The sequence below is a fragment of the Lepisma saccharinum genome, chromosome 9, assembly GCF_977018435.1.
Source record: "Lepisma saccharinum chromosome 9, izLepSacc3.1, whole genome shotgun sequence".
NCBI lineage: Eukaryota > Metazoa > Arthropoda > Insecta > Zygentoma > Lepismatidae > Lepisma > Lepisma saccharinum.
The window spans coordinates 66,568,260-66,587,448 of NC_139237.1; the positions used below are offsets into that span (position 1 = coordinate 66,568,260).

Here is a 19,189-nt window from a genome sequence, read left to right on the forward strand (position 1 = left end):
TTCTGGAGTGTTATCTTTGACAAACATGTGAGGAAAAGAACAGAAATATCTTTAGCAATGAAATCTACATCAATAACAATATTATTTTCTTTATATGTAAAATATGTTATAGTAAGTGTTAGCAAGGTAGGCTGATTAAAAGAAGTCATTAAAATATATTTAGCACAATACTGAAACCACTTTTGTCAATTCTCTTTCTTGATTTTCTTTCCTTCTGCTTCCTTGATGTTCTTTTGCAGAGATCTAAGTGAGATTTCACACCGAAGCGACTAGTGACGGGCAACACATTTCGTTTGAGGATTTTACCAATTTTGTGTGGCCTGTCATGTTGCTGTTGATTGGCTCATTCCCAAGCAACATGTCTCACGTGTCACTTCAGTCTGAAATCTCTCTTAGACACGATGTATGTGAATTTGCTGAGAAAGATTGTGAAAACAACTGTGAGCCATAAGACATTAATTAATATTTTGAACACCTTTTAACTGCTACATTTTTGAAGCTTTGGTATTGATATTGCTAGAAATTGGAATGAGTATCAGTTCAAAATGGTATCGGCTCGTTCCTAATGAAGATTTTCACAAATTCTATGATAATCCATTAATTTCACTGAGTAAGGAAATGCACTAACCTGAACCTCTGTCCTTCCAGTGCTTTGCCCCTGAAGAATCTTCCCTTTCAGTGTTGCTATCCTTGTATCAGATACCCTAAGCAGACTCTCAACCAGGTCTGTAACTCGTAGCCATGTTTTTCGAGAGACAAAATATGAAACTCTTCCAGAATCATGCTCTTTTGCAAAAAATCGTGCATACACCTGGAAAGATATTTAACATACAATTTGGAATTCTATACTAGGTACAAATATCAAAATCTAATCTTTGAAATCTTTTTATTATGAAGGCAGTAGGCTACTTGAATTATTTCTAGCCAAAATGACAATATGTGTACAGGAAGAGAAGAGCATGTGGAAGAGTGAGTTGGGTCAGTTCTTAGAATAGATGATCCAAATAATGTTAAGAAATTTTTTTTTCCACTTGCAAAATTTACAAATAAACAAACATACTTGATACTGAGGTTCTGGCCCAAATTTAAGGCATTTCTGCCCCTAGGTCGATGTGATAAATGCAACCCCTCCCAGACAATTTCTTCTGTGAATGTATTGTGGGTTTATTTTAGATTCCTCCAGGGGGAGGCAGGTGACTTTTTTGATTCATATTTTACGATTACTAACCAGTCCAAAAATATCATGGTTATCTTTTGCTGTAATAACAGAACTTCATACTGCACAAAACAATGTGAATGCCTAGTATTTATGAATCAGATTTTGATTAACAAAGTTCCTTTGCATAAGCTAACAGAACACATACAAAGAAAACAGATATTATGGTTTGTTTTATATATACTAGCATATATGTAATAAAAACATATAGAGTTACCAGTGAAACAATGTTTTTTACCTCTACTGGAGTCTGCTGGTATCTCAAACTGCAAACATGTCTATCCACATCTTGCGTGTCTTCTTCAGGCAGTATGGCACTTTGCCACCTGTAGGGCCCTGCTCTGTTGATATTGTTATCCACTGAACGTTTAGTTTTACTGCTGCTGAAATTTAAGAAAATGCTCAATTGTCTTGCATGGTGGTGTGGTAAATGCAAAGTGTGAACATGTAATCAAGAAGAATAACTAAAGGACTCATCGCTGATCGTTACAAACATGCAACCATGGTGTATAGTTAGTACTGAATTATAATACTAATGCAATGAAAATCTGGCTTTATATGCCCAATGGAAGATTTGAGAATTATGATGTAAATAGCTGAGGATTTCTTGGGTTAACATTAACCCTGAATTAAGGTGGCATTTTGATCTATTCTAAATTTTTCATCTCAAAAAATTAAAAAAGAAAAAACAAAAAAGAATTTATTTCATACGAATATACTGAAAATTATTCCTAAAATATAAATTATAATGATTTTAAAGCAATTAAATGTAACATTGAAATTTTGGAGTTCTAATCAGATATTGAACCTGTGAACGCTTGAACCAAGGCAATCGTTGAGCTTCATGGCAGCTCGTTTCCTTGATTAAAATTGCTAAAATTCTATTTTGTGATGATATATTGACTGAAACATTTTCCACATGAAGAAATCTTTAATATTACCTCTACATCTATGTAACAATTATCTAACATCTTCTCAGAAAATGCTATTTTACCCTTTTAACTTCATATCCACATATATCAAGGACTAGCAGGACCCATCAGAGACAATGGGACCATCTAAATGTCTATGATTAACACACTGATATTTGAGGGTCTCTCCTATCGCACTTCTGACCGGCAACCGCTCAGTTAAACCCTGCCCTTCAATGCATCACAATACAAACACTAATATGATATGCCTAACCTAGTCATGTAATCACATAGAAGTGGGATTATGGCTAGAGATAATCTTTTCATAGGGAGAATAGAAACGCGAGAAGGTTAGGCAAGATAGATTTGGCATTCTTAATATTTTGTGTAATGTGATTCTTCAAAGGACAGGGTTTAACAAGCCGTTGCTGGTCAGAAGTGCATATTATTTATCTTCCATCAGAATAGTATCGTCCATTTTTATGTTTAATAAATTTTAATATAGAGTTGTATTCTTCTTGTAGCCTTTATGTATTGTATCTAATTTACAATTCTGCATACTCTTCATAAGACTGGCAAATATTTGTAGAAGGGAATGCTGAAATTTATTTGCAATCCCCCAAATGCTGTTCAAGCCCAACATGGGTGAGTGATACACTTATCATAAAATTTAAGGTTAAAAGAAAGAACTCTTACGTCTTTGTATTCTCTGGAACCTTCCATCCTTTGACCTGGCTCAATCGCAAGTCCTCCACCTGGACCTCCAGAGGGAAATCCGGGACCCAGACTGTGAACCTGGCCATTCCTGTGTACGTTCCATACTTCACAGTGACTGTGGCATTTCCTGAACCCCTGATCTCTGATCCATCGACATACACTGAACTGCACGAGGATGACACCTGAAACAAGTTATAGCTTTTATTAATTTCATAGAATTATATCAACCTGTTATTTGCTTTTCTTTTATTATCTCAAATAAATTGGTGTTTCATGTTAGTTCGACTTCATTTTCACACACTCATGTTGTATGCGTATATTATATGTGATAATTTTATAAGATTGGTAAGAATCTTTCTATCTGTCTAAAGCAAATATTTTCCCCAAACTTTTAGATTGGGCAGAATGTTCATGACAGTAGGACAGATTCGAATTCTAACACAAAGAGCTACAGTTTCGAAACTCCTTTACTTATGACATCAAAACAACATTGTGTTAGAGCTGAGAAACATGTAGGACACAACCCCCTACAGCAGTGTGGCCAAGATATCTGACCAGACCTCCCTTTTCATACCAACCTGGAACACAATATCTGCTCTTTATTCAATGTTACAAAAACAACATAGTGGAAAAAGTTAGTCAACTGAACCTAACTAGTCTCCTAACTTACTCAACAGCCATCTTTATGATATTCAACAAAGGGCAGAGCTTCCGTTCCATGTTGATGTGAGTATGGAGAGACATCTCTGTTGGTTCATTCATGTTCATTATCAATATCTTAAGAGACAATCTATATATATATTATATATATAAAAATGGATGTATGTGTGTGGGTGCGTGTATATGTTTGTTGCGGCATCTCGAACGCCTGGAGCAATTTCAACCAAATTGGTACACGTATCACTTGCAATCTGCAAAGAATACTTTTGACATGTAAAAATAATCCAAAACGACCGATATTAAATTCAGCACAAACAGACATCCGTGACTCTTGCAATCCCGCACAACAATAGTGTTTCTCGGGTTGTCTAACATTCAGGCTGTGTTGCGAAAACGACCGATATTAGTGCGGAATCCATAGTTTTCATGACACTCCCAATGCGGTTCAACTTCAAGTTCATCACCTATCGGCATTGGGGGGGGGGGGGGGGGGAGGGGGTGAAAAATAAAATGCCACAAATGACCTAGATTAGTGTCAAATCCATAGTTTTCGAAGTCTCTAAGCTAATGGGTGACATTCATGATGAAATAAAATTAGTTACATTTTACAATATAGTTAGAATTCATTATTTTCCTGGCTAATAGAAGATTGGGATAAATAAATACCCAAATAAATCAGCTAGTACAGCTATAAACATACAATTCATTGGGTAGTGAGACCCAACCATGATTTAAACTTACTACATTTCTGATCATCTTAGCTGGGAATTTAGATTTTCACCACAACGTGAGTTTCTACCCTGCCTCACTCATCCACCATGCTTCTAATATCATTGCACTATATTGTGTATTTTCTAGTACAGTAAAAATGGCAATATCAAATGAAGTAATTTTCGTTACAAAACTATCAAGTCTCTGTTATTGGGAGTGATGATACCCCTGTGAAAAATTAATTTAATAAAATTAATTTATATACACTAAAACAAACATTTTCGAGGGTTGGGCCTACCTGATGACATAGTGGTAATGTCATCCCTTTGTAATCAAGGGGTCCTGTGTTCATACTGGTGGAGCCACATATAGTGTTTCAATTCCACTAAACTGTAGGTCTAGTTCCTAGCCTATCTGTGCATAAAGTGGCCTTAAAAAAACTCCTATGAGAGTTAATGTATATACATAGTAGTATTCCCAGAAGCTATTCTTTCCTCTCGAATAACAAAATCCCTCCTGTAAAGATTACTTCATTTTCCAATTAAATGTATCTGTCAAGCAGATATATGCCCTATATTGATTTGATTTGATTTGACTTAGTTTATTTTACTTCGCGTCTTGTGCCTCTTGGCTAATTTGCGAAGATGTGGATGAGTGATGAAATGATGAAATTGATGAATGGACATTCACAAACAACCAAGCCCGACCGGGATTCGAACCCGGGACCCTTGGCCTCGCAGCGCGATGTGCTAACCACTTTTTTTTTTTTTAAAAAAAAAGGAAATACCCCCTACACGGAGGTATCCTCCACCATTCTCTCTTTTTCTCACTTTTACACTTTTCAATTCTTACATTTTTCTTTGTTTCTTATCAACTGGACGAACACAAATACCCATGCCTTACCCGGGACTCGAACCCAGAACCCCTGGCGTTGTAGCGCGCTCTGCTAACCACTTCGCCACGGAGGTCGACACTCGGCCACAGGGTCGGGCATGTCCTATATTAAAACTGTCGTCGAGGGACATTCTGCATAGCTCGATGCAACATGTCCGCAGGAATCTGGACGATAATTTCCTCACGGATCCTTTTTGACGCGACCTGCTACAACTGAGGAATCGCTCAGATTACTGAGGACATGTTACTTCGTTCGAGCTATGCACACGGCCGTAGGCAGGAAAAAGTTTCGGGGGGGGGGATTCATTCATAATTGTTCCCATGGCGTCGCCAGAAATTTGAATAATAGAAATAATAATAATAACTGTACAATAATTATTAAAATTTCATAATAATAAAACAATTTTATTCCATAATAATACTAATAATTATTATTATTATATTATTGTTATACCTGAGGGGGGCTTACTCAATCCAGCAGATGAGTGAATATCCAGCACAAGTTTCTTTTTGTTTTTTTACGTTTCATACAGTGTGTACTGAAATGCACAATTATTATACTTCGTCATTAAACTTTAGACACCTTCAAGAAAAAGCTTTAAAAGTTAGATGGAAATTTTAGTCAAAGTTTTTGTTGTTTAACTTTAAAATTACATTTTTGGAATTTTGAAAAGTGTGGAAGCAGTTATTCTTTTTAAAAACTTAGCCTGGTGCATGGATTGTAACCTCAATCGCGAACGTAGCGCTACGAAACTGGAGGTACTAGGTTTGAACTCCTATCAAGGGGGGATTTTCAACTTTATCGGACAGGAAATTTAAAAGCTGGAAAGGGAATTTTGGGACAATCATAAGGGAATCTTCAGTCTATATTCCTTGTGACGCAGGAGCAACACTGGAAAGAGGACAGTAGAAGTGAAAATGGAGGGGTCGCGGGTTGGTTACGATTCTGAGAATAAATCCTGTTGCACTCAACTTTCAGAATTCCAAATGTATGAAAATTCTAGCTCGATCGTTTCAACATGGTCTCCTTGTATTTTTGTGATGCTTCGAAAAAAAAATTTGAAAATTTGTTACAGATTTTGGTTTCTGAACTTCCATTAATCCAACATGTCAGAAGTTTCGGGGGGGGGGGTTGAACCCTAGAAACCCCCCTCTAAATACGGCCATGGCTATGCAAGATGTTCCTCGACGACTGCAGAAATGGTTGCATCATCAAGCCATAAACCTACCCATCTTTACAACGGTATGTTATTTCCATGATTAAATCTATTGCAACTATTTATTCTCTTCTCTGTACCACCGTTTCAAAATGGCCCACACCTTTTTGAGACTCCTTTTATATATTATGCATAGGAATGTAAGATACGTAAAATTTATGGCTATATTTAGCGATATGCCCGATGACTATCAGTCGATTATTTAGTTCTATTCGTATTTAATGGTAATTATAATGAGTCGGGAATGTATTTCCTTCAATATTTTTTTCCAAAGGTCCTGACTCTGTCTCTGCTCGCTACAAGTGATATTAAAAGGAGAAGTCACAGCAGGTGGTTTCACGATTTGAACAAAGTTTTGATGGCGAGATGCCAAGGTTCTGCGGAAAGACAAAATGCGAGAAAGTTGAAAGTTGGAGGACAACAGGAAGATACAGAAACTGCGGAGGAACAAACCAGGAAGAGGGCAATACAAGAAGAGCAAAGAAACAATTCAAAGAATATGCTATTTATCGACGTTGAACACTGTATTTAAGGGAAGTTCCAAAACAGAAAACATTTTAAACTGGATAGAAAAAAAACCACTAAATAGTGTTAAACAAAACAGAACATAACAGAACAGAACCAAACAGCCGCATAGCGCAGTTTCTGTGCCCCCTCCCCCACAAGTAAATATTCGGCCGGGGCCCTTAGGGGGGGGGGAGGGAGCAAAGTTGCTCGGGCCTCTTCTGCTAACGCAGTACGACCATCTGACCACATATTAAAATAATAACAACATAAACACAGAGTCGTGAAGTTATTTGTGGTTCATGTTGACTCGCACAATAGGCTAACTCAGATTGTTGATACTCGTACATCTCAAGGAATATAGAGCGTACATCTGAGTTCACCAACATTAAACAATGAGAACGACTTTTTCCAGTCAGTGCTCGTCTCAAAGAATTAGTGGTTCGAATTGTTATCATTGTTGAATTTAACCAGATGACAAACTTTAAAAGAGAGGACATTTTTACATTTCACAAAAGATTTTACAGAAATGTTATATAGGCTATACGTAAATTAAATAAGTTAAATTTCTAGGATTATACAAAATTTCTGGTGCCTTATAGCCTTTAGGCATTTGGTACCAAGATTACACAGAGTTCAGTGTCATAATAGCAGAATTTTTGTAGATTTGTGATAAAAGGCGAAGAGCTGAAGATATCTATTTGGTTTTAGAGTGTGTGAGAGAGTGGGAGTTGCAGTGGAAAAAGTTTCCTTGTTCCGTTCAGTAAATGACATTTACAAGCGTCCTTGTATCAGTCATCAAAGACGGTTTGCACCAGTTCTCGATATTTCAAAATCTGTTAGAATTTTTATAAACTAGGTTCCTGCAATATAAATGATATCGAATTGCCTGTCTGCGAATCAGCATTTCACATCTCGTGGCACATAATGTTTCTGGAACTACACAGGTCATCTTTCATCTCTCGCGCCTACGCGGAAAGTTCGTAGAAGGTATGACAATATCGACATCGTCTCATATGTCCGTAATGGTAAACAACATCAACCTGCAGATGTAATAACGAGCGAGAGAGTGGGCGAGCAACAAGATGGAAGTTTCCTTATACGTGTATTCTCTATATTGCTCGTTTGCTGGAAAGGGTTTGGATTGGATAAACGCGCCGTTCTTCCTATTGAGAGATGGTCGTGATGAACATGAAAGTTTGCGAAGTGTATGGCGGAAAACTATGTAGAGCCAGGAAGTGTAACGCTAGTCGACTGATTACTTGATACCAAGGGCGTATTCGGGGAGTGGGTCCAGAGGGTCTAGATGCTCACTCCCCAAATTTTGAAAATACTGTGGTTGATTCATAATACTTCCCCATGAAACACATGATCTAGCAGGTATATAACAATTCTCTCTGCGTGCATGGTTTGTGGATTCTGAAAATAATAGTCACTAAATGTTTTTAAGTTTCACACTGGGTAGTGATATATCAGCTGAAAACCTGACATCAGTTCTTCTTGAACAATGTCACAAACTTGGTCTTGAAATTAAAAAAAAAAATCATAGGTCAAGGTTATGACGTGAGTGGCACATTTAATGGTGTGCAATCATGAAAAAAAACAATACCGCAAAAGGAATAGGTGTGCACTGTGCCAGTCATATAGTAAATTTACCCTTATCTTCAGCCTTGTCGAACTTTGTCGTGAGAAACTGTTTTGGTACAGTAAGTAAATGTTTTGTTTGTCAGAATAATAGGTGCAGTGGTGAAATACTAAAAACAATATATTGTATTATGTACTAGTAAGAAACACTATTTGTCAGTGTGTGAAATACGATTTACAGAAAAACATGATTCACTTCGTGTGTTTAGTAATTATTATTATTAATATTAATATTTAATAGGATAGTCGTAATTACCGGGAAATACTTTATGGGGCTTATGACATGATATGGGGGTGGCATACAACTGGCATTGGGGAATGGGCACCCCTGGCTGGACCCCCTCCCAAATTTTATTTCTGGATACGCGCCTGCTTGATACGTATAATTGTCTACATCTAATATTTATGGGTAGTGTCGTATCTATGGGATTGGAGATTGAGGTTGGAGAACGACAATTTTTTGAAAATATGAAAATAAAATTTCTGGTTTCTTTAAGAGACAGTCATAAGCTACCATTACCACAACTCCCGTTATTAAAAAAAAAAATCCTGGACACACAGCACAGGTAGTCAGCAGTTTATGTTCCTTTTACCCCTTTACAACGGATTTGCATGCCAGAGAAATCCTTCCGGGAAATGCTCTCCACGTTCTTGATCACTGATTTTACACAAGGTATGTACTGAAAGTAATGAGCCAAGTGATAGGTTATTGCCCAAAGTCTGGAGTAACTATTATTATTCTACCTATGGTAATACATAATTTGGATCTTCTTTTTACATTTCCACGTAACATCCAGATCGGTCAACACATTTGCGCCACCGTAACGGCAACTGGAAAATGCTACTCTTGTAAAAGTCAGTTTCGGCACGACGTAACCACCGGCAAACCTCGTCCTTCACCGCGTCATAGTTGGCAAACTTGGTACCCCGAATGCTTTTCCGCAACGGAACAGACAAGTGAAAGTCGGACGGGGCTAGGTCAGGGATTAGGAGAGTGGGGCATTAGCTCCCAGCCCCCTCTTTTCAATATCCCGTACTGTGCGTCCAGCTGTATGAGGAGGGGCGTTGTCATGCTGCAAAATGACATGTGCTTGTGATAACCAAGAGTCTTTATGATGTCATGTATAGCACTGTCCAATGTTCAGATAATGTGCAATTTCTCGTACAGATATTCTCCTTTCACTTTGGATAAACTCGTCGATGCGGTTGCGCGTGTTGGAATCTGTTTTCGGTCTGCCACTACGAGCCTTATCAACAATGTTTATGTTACCATCCTAAAATGTTCCACCCACCTTTTCATTGTACTATAACCCATGCAGGCATCTCCATAGAAGTTCTGTAAACGTTGATGAATTTCTGCAGCTAAACGTTTTCATTAACAAGAACTTCCAGGATAGCACGTTAACGAAACGAACTGTCGGTGGACGCCACTCTTCTCCTACCGACAGCGATGACAGTGAAATTGCACATGAGCCAGCATATGGTTCACGCAGTGGACAACAGATGCCTGTATCTGTCACACGTGTGGTTTCAACCGAAATAGTCAAGGCCTGAGAGCAGTGCCGGATCTACAAGCCTTGCCCCCCCCCCCCCCGCAAAATATTACCAATCTTACCCTATATTTACACACACACACACACACACACACACACCCAACTCAAAATTTTCAAATGGGGAAGGAGGTTGGTTATGTGATATATATATGTGATATATACTGTTTTCTCACACCTGGAAAATGATAGGTACATTTGTTACAATCACACAGTCGTAACTTTTTCCTCATTAAGATTGGTTGAAGGAACCTTTACTCCAGCATTTAGCGTGAAATTCAAGCCAGATTGGATTCTAGTCTGACTGCCACGCGGGAAATCTTGGGTGGGTGATCTATGGTCGAAATTTTTCCGGCTTTGTCCCCGCATAAAGCGGCTCTAGGGCCCACCCAGCCTCGAATCAAATGGTACCGGGTGGGGGTAAAGGCGGCCGCTGCGTGGTGCTGATCACATCACCTCCAAGATGGCCGACATCGAAAATATGTGGGGTCCTACCCCCACATACCTCAAATGTGCCTTCACGGCACAGGGAACTTTACCTTTACCTGCATATATTGTATTCGTTTCTGTACCCCAGAGTAACTACGTTTATTTTTTACATACGCGAACCCTCTACTATTATATGCCAATGGCTGAGGGCCCCCTAAAGGCTTACTTGTCTCCGCCCCCTCCCCCGCACTGCCGGTTTTTGCGGCTTGTAGATCCGGCACTGCCTGAGAGTAATCGAACAAGGCTTAAGACTTTCGGTACGTGCCTCATACTTCAACTATTCCCCCAACCAGTGTTGTGGAACGCACTTGGTTTGACTTCATACTCTGAGTCAGAATCTAAGAAAATAAACATAATGCACCAAAATGATTTAACAAAATCATCTGCTGACCAATTATAGTTATAGTAACAACTGTCCAAGGTATTAAAAAAAATGGAAGACGTGTGACCAAGCATATTTGCATGAAATGAACTAGACGAACAAGTTCCATCGTTGTGAACCAAAGTGTGGCAGAAGTGTCGAAGCTGAAGACACGTGGCATGGATTGGCTACCCGGCCGAGATAATTCGCAGTTACTTTATGTGCTTCACCATTCCAAACACACACTCCGACACTTCAGCCAACAATGGTCTTCACCCGAAAGTGCATGGGATTGACAAATTCAGCTGCTACAGAACATGTAGCCTTGGCTTACCTTCAGCACGGTCTCGTCCTGAGAATGGCAAGAGGACTGGAGGGTGATGTCCGCCACCTTCCCAGCCTGGCTCACGATGAACACCTTCATGGGCTGAGACACCTGCTTCCCCGTCAGCACGGCCGTGTTGATGATCTCCCAGTTCTGGAAAGATTAAAAACAGATGCATCAGTAATGCAAACGCAGATGCATCAATCCATCACTAGTTTCGAGACGTCTATACTAGACACTAACTTAAAGGATAGTAGTTATATCAGGTATAATGAATGCAATATAATGCTGCGTCACTTCTGAAATCCAAGATCAAAGGATGAGACTGCTAAGTACAGTTTAGTGCATCTAGGAAGATATATGATTAAAACTCTTAACATATAAGGATATCGTATTTAAATAAAAACAGTTACCCAACATAAATCGATATTTTATTGCAAAGAAATTTCTCCATGCAATTTGGTGTCTTGTAAGCGCTCATTTAACAGCTGTTTGCGTTCTCCAGTGGTTTATATCAGTGTCTTCAGAAGTATCCATTTTCGAATTTAATGCGTTCGCAATTGTTTACGTCCCTATTAGCGGTTTCTCAATCATTCGTTTTTCTCTTTAGTTCCTCTCAGATTGCCTATTCCTCTGTTTAGTGCCTTCTCGATTATCCTTTCCTATTTACTGATTGTTCTGGTTGTATATTTTCCTATTGGTCTCTCACCGAATTGTCCACTTCCCGATTTAGTGCCCATTTAATTCTCATTTTTCTATTTAACATCCTTCCGATTGTCCATTTACTCATTTAGTGAGTGCAGTTGTGTCTGTTTCCCTATCTGCACCTGTTTCATTTCCTATTTCCCTATTCAGAAACTTTACCAATTGAATGAATATTTCCCTATATAGTGCTTTTCTGGATTCAATTTTCCTGCGTACTAGTTTTCAGGTTACTAACTTTCATATTTGGTACCTTTCCACCTGTGTTCTAATACAGGGTGGGTTATAAACGATAGAGCACATTTCAAGGGTGAATAAAAAAACAAGGTAATGTACCATATTTAGATTTTTAGTCTTAAAAATATTACGTTTAACAGCATATTTACAAAATGTACACGTACAACATCTCATCACTTTAAATAACCAATTCCCTTGCAGCCTCGATACTCAGACATAACACCTATGGATATCAATGTGTAGGCAACGACAGTTAGTGACATTGATGAACTAAAAAGACGATTCAGTGAAGTAATTGGAGGAATAACTGCCCAAATGCTGCGTAACACATTGCTAACACGTAATTGAATACGGCCTGGATATTTTACGTGCCACACATGATTTTATGTGGAAGTTATTTAAAGGGGTGAGATGTTGGGCATGTTGTAAATAAAACTGTTCAACGCAGTCTGTTAAAGACAAAAAACTAAATGTGCGTACTTTTATTTTTATTCATCCGTGAAATGTGCTCAATAATTTATTTATTTATTCCAAGTTTCAGGTACAGCGTTGTAATGGCCATTTTACACTGAATCCATGGACGTCCGCAGGATTATTTCCAGGGAGGGGCAAGAAAGGTATTTTCTTTCCAGGGGGGGGCAAACAAAGCACATTTTCCCAAATAGTGTTGCTCCCTTAAAAAAGATTGCTTAAATTTGAATTTATCATATTCATGCCATAATTAACACATATTATGAGCCTGAAATGAAATTACATGTGTGAAATATATAATTTTTGTTGAATTTCATTTTCCAGGGGAAGGGGGACACGGCCCCCCTTGCCCCCCTTCTGGACGCTCATGACTGAGTCTGTAATAGATTAACAAAATCAAGTCAAGATGGTTTAGGTAAAAAGAAGAAAGGTAAATATAAACATAACAAGACATAAAGAAGGAAACAAGAAAAAGATCTACAGATTCATTGTTAGTGTCGATCGGAATGTCAATGTTTGCGGCCAGTTTATTATGGAACTGGAGCATTCTGTGGAACAGAGAGTTCTGTACAAGAGAAAGCCTAGTGGTAGAGTTGTGGAACAGTTAAGTGTTTCTGGACGGTACTCTGAAATTGAATTCTGTAAGTAGAAATTCCAATATTCATTTTTCCATTGATGATTTGATGATTTTATAAAAATAAAAAAATCGCATCGGGTCTGCAGTGCTTTGTAACCACCCTGTTCATTTCAAGTGTTTATTTCCAAGATTGTGGCACATTTGCAAGCGTCTATTTCTCCTATTGAATTTGCAAATTGTAATTTCAAGCATGTTTCCTCATTTCAGTTCGTACCTGCTTGCTGTCCAATATCGAATGCCTTTACAGACGTTGCTTTGCAATTAGGCAGAATATCTCATTTAGAGTATGGACAGCCCGGAGACCTTAGAGAAGCAAGTCTTCACCTACGGATCGATCCCCTGACACGCGGCGGACGTGCCTCCTCCGAAAGTGGGGCGGCGTATAAATTATGCCTCGTTCATAATGGCGAAACACGATCTGTCGGCTGCCGAGAGACCGAAGAAAGGAAGCCCCTCGACCGACATCGGTTGGAAAGGATCTGGGATGGAGTTCATTTCGTCGGACGAGAGAGGCAAGGAATTATCCCCGCATTTGTTCCCCTTTGGCTCATGCTCTAGAATAGCTCTTTTAATTTTCTGCTCAATCGTGTCGTCGTCGTATGGCTTCTTGGGCAAATCCGTCACGCGACGAAGATAAAACTTGGGGAGGGGAATTCCACATTAATTCCGCGTTGCTTTGACGGAGGAAATGGAAGAAGGGGGTGCTGAAAACTACTCATACTGCAGTTTCGACTTCAAAGGAATATTTTTCTTGTACAGCGTGATCAATGTACGGTCACCGGCATTAAAAATGGGATACCTAGTTCCTGAAATACTCGCTTCCCTGCACGGCATTGTGTCTTGCCTAACACTAAGGCGGAGGCCGAGCTTGCTACTGAAGATTTGCTATAGATGTTCATAACGCAATGCAGCAAAGGGAGTGTTTCAGGATATAGTGTCCCATTTTTATTGCCCGTGACTATACATTCCAAGGTTTCGTAGCTACGGTCGAGTCAAGTAGCTTGATGCCACTTTGAGGACATGCCGACATCCGTGCTACGACGACAGAATAAAACCTTCGCTTGTCACACGATAACGCTAAGCTCCATACTAGTTGGAAGACCAAGGAGCATATTGCAACGTTTTGCTGGGTTGTCCATATGACACTCAACCTGTAGACCAGATTTGGTGCTTCTCAACTTCCATCCGTTCTGGACAATGAAAGGTGCATTGGGGAAACATTTTTCTCACAGGGCGCCGTCATCGCACGCTCCTCGCTAGCGGAAATGAATAGCCAATGGCGGTGACGGGTCGCCGAGAAAATCGCAAACGGATTTAAGTACAAAAGTGAAATTCGCGCGCTTCATCAGTTTCGTTGTTGTACTTTTCGCACTTGGTTCTTCGCAGTTATTCTAGTTTTTAATCTGTTTCGTGGCTGTTTTTTTCGTACCCATTCCTTCATGGTAATTCCAGTACTTGCTTCTGCATTTGCGCTTAATTTTGTTCGCGATTATTCCGGTGTCGTTGAATAATTTCACATTCAGTTCTGTTTGCGGTTGTTCCTTTCGCGCTTAATCCATTTCCCTCCCCATTTTTCCACGCTTAATCCATTTCCCTCCCCATCCTTCCGCGCTTAATCCATTTCCCTCCCCATCCTTCCGCGCTTAATCCATTTCCCTCCCCATCCTTCCGCGCTTAATCCATTTCCCTCCCCATCCTTCCGCGCTTAATCCATTTCCCTCCCCATCCTTCCGCGCTTAATCCATTTCCCTCCCCATCCTTCCGCGCTTAATCCATTTCCCTCCCCATCCTTCCGCGCTTAATCCATTTCCCTCCCCATCCTTCCGAGCTTAATCCATTTCCCTCCCCATCCTTCCACGCTTAATCCATTTCCCTCCCCATCCTTCCGCGTTTAATCCATTTCCCTCCCCATCCTTCCGCGCTTTATCCAATTCCCTCCCAATCCTTCCACGCTTAATCCATTTCCCTCCCAATCCTTCCGCGCTTAATCCATTTCCCTCCCCATCCTTCCGCGCTTAATCCATTTCCCTCCCCATCCTTCCGCACTTAATCCAATTATCTCCCTATCCTTTCGCGCTTAAACCATTTCCCTCCCCATCCTTCCGCGTTTAATCCATTTCCCTCCCCATCCTTCCGCGCTTTATCCAATTCTCTCCCAATCCTTCCACGCTTAATCCATTTCCCTCCCAATCCTTCCGCGCTTAATCCATTTCCCTCCCCATCCTTCCGCGCTTAATCCATTTCCCTCCCCATCCTTCCGCGCTTAATCCAATTCTCTCCCTATCCTTTCGCGCTTAATCCAGGTCGTTCCTAATACTTTCGCGTTTAATCCTGTGTTACCTCTCGCACCTAGTCCTTTTCGCTGTTATTCCACTATCCCTTGGTGAGTATGTGTGAAAAAAAGTGTTTTGTAGGTGTAGTCTATTTTAGTCTATTGAACGGTTTCATTGTGCTCTCTGTATCTATTCTAGAACTAGAGCAACCAACAACAGAGCGCGACACACACACACACACACAGAGAGAGAGAGAGATATATAGAGAGATATCCGCCTGAGTGACATCGGCGCCATCAGCTCTCTCGGCCCTGTGACAAGCACATTAGTGAGGTCTCTTAGTGAACAGAGGACTCCACAGGCAGAATCTTGTCAAATCGTGGCAGAGGATCAACTTTCCCCATCAGCTGAATCAAATTTGCAAAAAAATTAGATTCGTGAGTGCTAACTGGATTCTCGCTCCATCCATTTACTCCTTGAAATCCAGGTGGCGGGGCGAAACGTGAAACAAGTGGATTTGATGCCACCTCTTCACTCCTCCACCCCCTTCCCTCCCCTGGATGAAAACGTTACCATCGCAGACACTGACGCGAACAGAAGAAGAGTGATGTGTCAAAAGTTTCACTGAAATGCTACAACTTAAAAAGCATGCCTCCGGCACACTAATAACTAAAGTGCACAGTCATTTGGTTTCCTCTCTCGCGCCTTTTGACAGTACTGCCCAATTTGGCAACGCAGGAACACGGGATCAATGTAAGCACCTGACTGCATCGCCCACGTTCCCTCCGCTCCTTACGGCTGAAAATTCGACTACAGCGTCATAGGGGCATTCTAATCTTGGTTAAGCTGCATACAAATATTTAAATGGGAATACAGAGAAGAGAATAGAACATTTAAGGTTGGCCCCTGTGTTCAAAAAACTTGCTTCACGCAAAGAAATTAACAAATGTCTATTGATTGATTTATTTAGTTTATTTAAATTCGCTCTTTTGCCCTTTTGACTAATCGTAAAGATGAGGACGGATGGTGATAAGATAAAATGAATGAAAGGACAATCACAAACAAAAAGGGACGACACAAAACGAGCCCACAGAGGATTATACTGTGTGTGAGTTCAGACGCCAGAGCCTCGTTAGTTTGCGAAATGAAGTCCAAGGCGTACTTCGGAGAAGGGAGGTTGACATTTGTCTGTCTTTGGAAAGGGTCACCGCTTACATCCCATTTATACAAATGTGCATGAATGTGTATACACTGTGTTAAAGGAATAAGGATGCTCAGCACACACAAGGACCAGGTACAGGTAACGCAGAACCGCAGATATTATGCTGACTGTGGGTAGAGGCGCCAGAGCCTCGTTAGGCTGCAACACAGCAGTTCCAGCGGTTTACCTTCCGAAACAGTCACTTCCTACGCACTGTGGATCCTTGAGAGTCTTCAAAAGTAAATATTTCAGTTCTGACCTGCCATTTACTATACCCTGTCCCAGCGAACTGTGGAGCAAGGCTGCGCATAGCATCAGAGAAGCGAGGGAAATCGAGTGGCCAGAAGCAGTACACGCTGCTCGAATTCCAGTCGCTTTCCCCCTTCACGCAATTCTGTCCCTCTCATGGTGGAGCCGTCTCGCGTCACTACTTGCGAAGAGACTCGCTTTCGTTCACCTGCTCCACAGTTAGCTGGGACAGAGTATACAAAGACTTCCTCTTATCGGGGGAAGCCGGGGCAGGCCAAATCCCGCCAATGATTATCTGCGAGCCAAGTCAGACTTCCCTGCAAAACGATATGTCTGTTGCTTAACTCTGCGGCGGTGGTGAAAATTTGCTATTAAAATCCACTTATCGCAGTACAGTTAGGAAACACACACAATGCATTGCAGGGAAGCGAGTATTTCAGGATCTACGCTTCCCATTTTTATTGCCGGTGACTGTACCTTTGAGGACAAATCTTGAAACTTAAGTGTGCATTACCCGAACCATAAACCGTCAGAAAATTACTTATTCTTGTTTAATAACGTTGCTTTTCTAGCAGTTGAGATGATTCGCGACGATGAGATGGGACGAAACAATCGCGGCTTAGCCGAGACCCGAAGTGAGAGAGTAATTCGATAATTCAGTTCCCAAAACACCGTTCCTGATTGGTAAACATTTCCAATGTCGCAGTTAATCTGGCGGTAAGAAAAAACAAACAAAAAAATACCTTGGCTGCGTATCGAAAGTCAATTTAACCCACCCATTGCAATCTGCACTAAGCTTACCCGTTATCTCATAATAACCCGGCTTCTATTGTACAAGTCCCCTGTTCCGGAAGTTGGCAGCGGAGGGGAAAAGAGGACAGAAAGGGGAAAAACAAAAGGGAGGAGACAAATGAAAAATTAAGCTACCCACAACCAGAGGGTAGCTCTCACTGCATACGCCACCTCCCTGGTGAGCCAGCTTACGTTTTGACTGTGCGGATCCTTGCAAAATAAAAAAAAAAAGAGACTACCTCGCTGGGAGAAAATCCTCTCTCGCGTCCTCTGGGAGAAAATGGAGCGCGCTGGACTCTCTTCTTCCTTTCCCCTCCCCCTGGAGTTTCCGGAGAAATGTGTGGCTTAGGAATGTGCCGGATAGTGCATGCAAGACCGGCTCTTTCATTCTCCACATTGCCTGCGTTAATATTCCTTGTTTTGCAAACACAGTCTCGTGTTTATATTTGAATATGTGCGTCCATGGCCTTTCCTTTCTCGAGCCTCACCGCGGGAACATTCTCGGTCTTTAATAATACGAGGGTTGACTGAAAAGTTCTGAACCTGACCATGAAGGAGTGGGAGAGATGTGAAACTTGGCGTTTGTACGAGGGCTGAGAGCGTAAGTCACGGGAACATATTTTTTCTCAAAGTTAAACTGTGGTACAATAATATGATCATATGTCCAGAAGAACGTGGCACCCGACACCGCACTAGTCACTCGCGGGAATATGCCCATCGGGGTTAAATGCCCACCCCTCGTATCTCGCGCAACGTTAATGTTATGACAATTCTCCGACCCTTGTTTGAAAGCGCACTCCGTGGTGGGACGAGGCAGCAGGTTTGGAGCTTGTGAGAAGAATCTGAAGCCATTCAGGGTTAATTTCATGAGATAAGAAGACAATTTTTGAGGTAACAATTTCTTGGACGTTGCTGTGTTAACAGTGTGCAATAATATTCCCAAGAGAGAAAGAAACTGAATTATATTTGGTGTAAAGATCAAGAGGCAGGGAAACATATCTGCAGAGTGAAACTGCCGCATGGTGGTCAGAGTTGTCAACCCAGTGATTCAATTTTCTGTATGTAGCTGTGGGGTGATATGCCCACAGAAATTAAGTACAATATGCTCATGGGCATTATTATGAGAAGAAAGGACCACAATGTGATTGGATCCAGTGCATTAGTTGTAGTATGTGGATGCATGACATATGTACGAAATTCACGTCTATGTGTCCAAAGTGCAATGCAATTTCTTACAAATGTAAACAGTAAAAGAGGCTATGATAAATTCAAAATAAATGATGTTAGAAACACTATGCTTGTCTGTATAAATGAAGTTCTGTTTACGAAACAAACGTTAATAATCTTCCAGTTAATTCTGTGTATTATTTTCATTTAAATACACTATCTACCAAAAAGTAATTGGGCACCTATGATGGTGGTTAATTT

General features: G+C 40.6%; 1 protein-coding gene across 2 annotated transcripts in view; it reads right to left on the reverse strand.

Annotated features, from left to right (window-relative positions):
• Positions 1-19,189, reverse strand: part of dtn (transmembrane protein 132C dtn) — a 404,875-nt gene that overhangs the window by 12,095 nt on the left and 373,591 nt on the right. The window contains exons 5-8 of one of the 2 annotated variants that reach the window (XM_083128325.1): positions 11,209-11,352; positions 2,824-3,026; positions 1,455-1,596; positions 629-811 (exon numbers count right to left, since the gene is read on the reverse strand). In XM_083128325.1, coding sequence (XP_082984451.1) covers positions 629-811; positions 1,455-1,596; positions 2,824-3,026; positions 11,209-11,352 — 672 coding nt within the window. Of the gene's footprint in view, positions 1-628; positions 812-1,454; positions 1,600-2,823; positions 3,027-11,208; positions 11,353-19,189 lie in introns of both variants that reach the window. The other variant, XM_083128324.1, reaches the window with a different exon arrangement.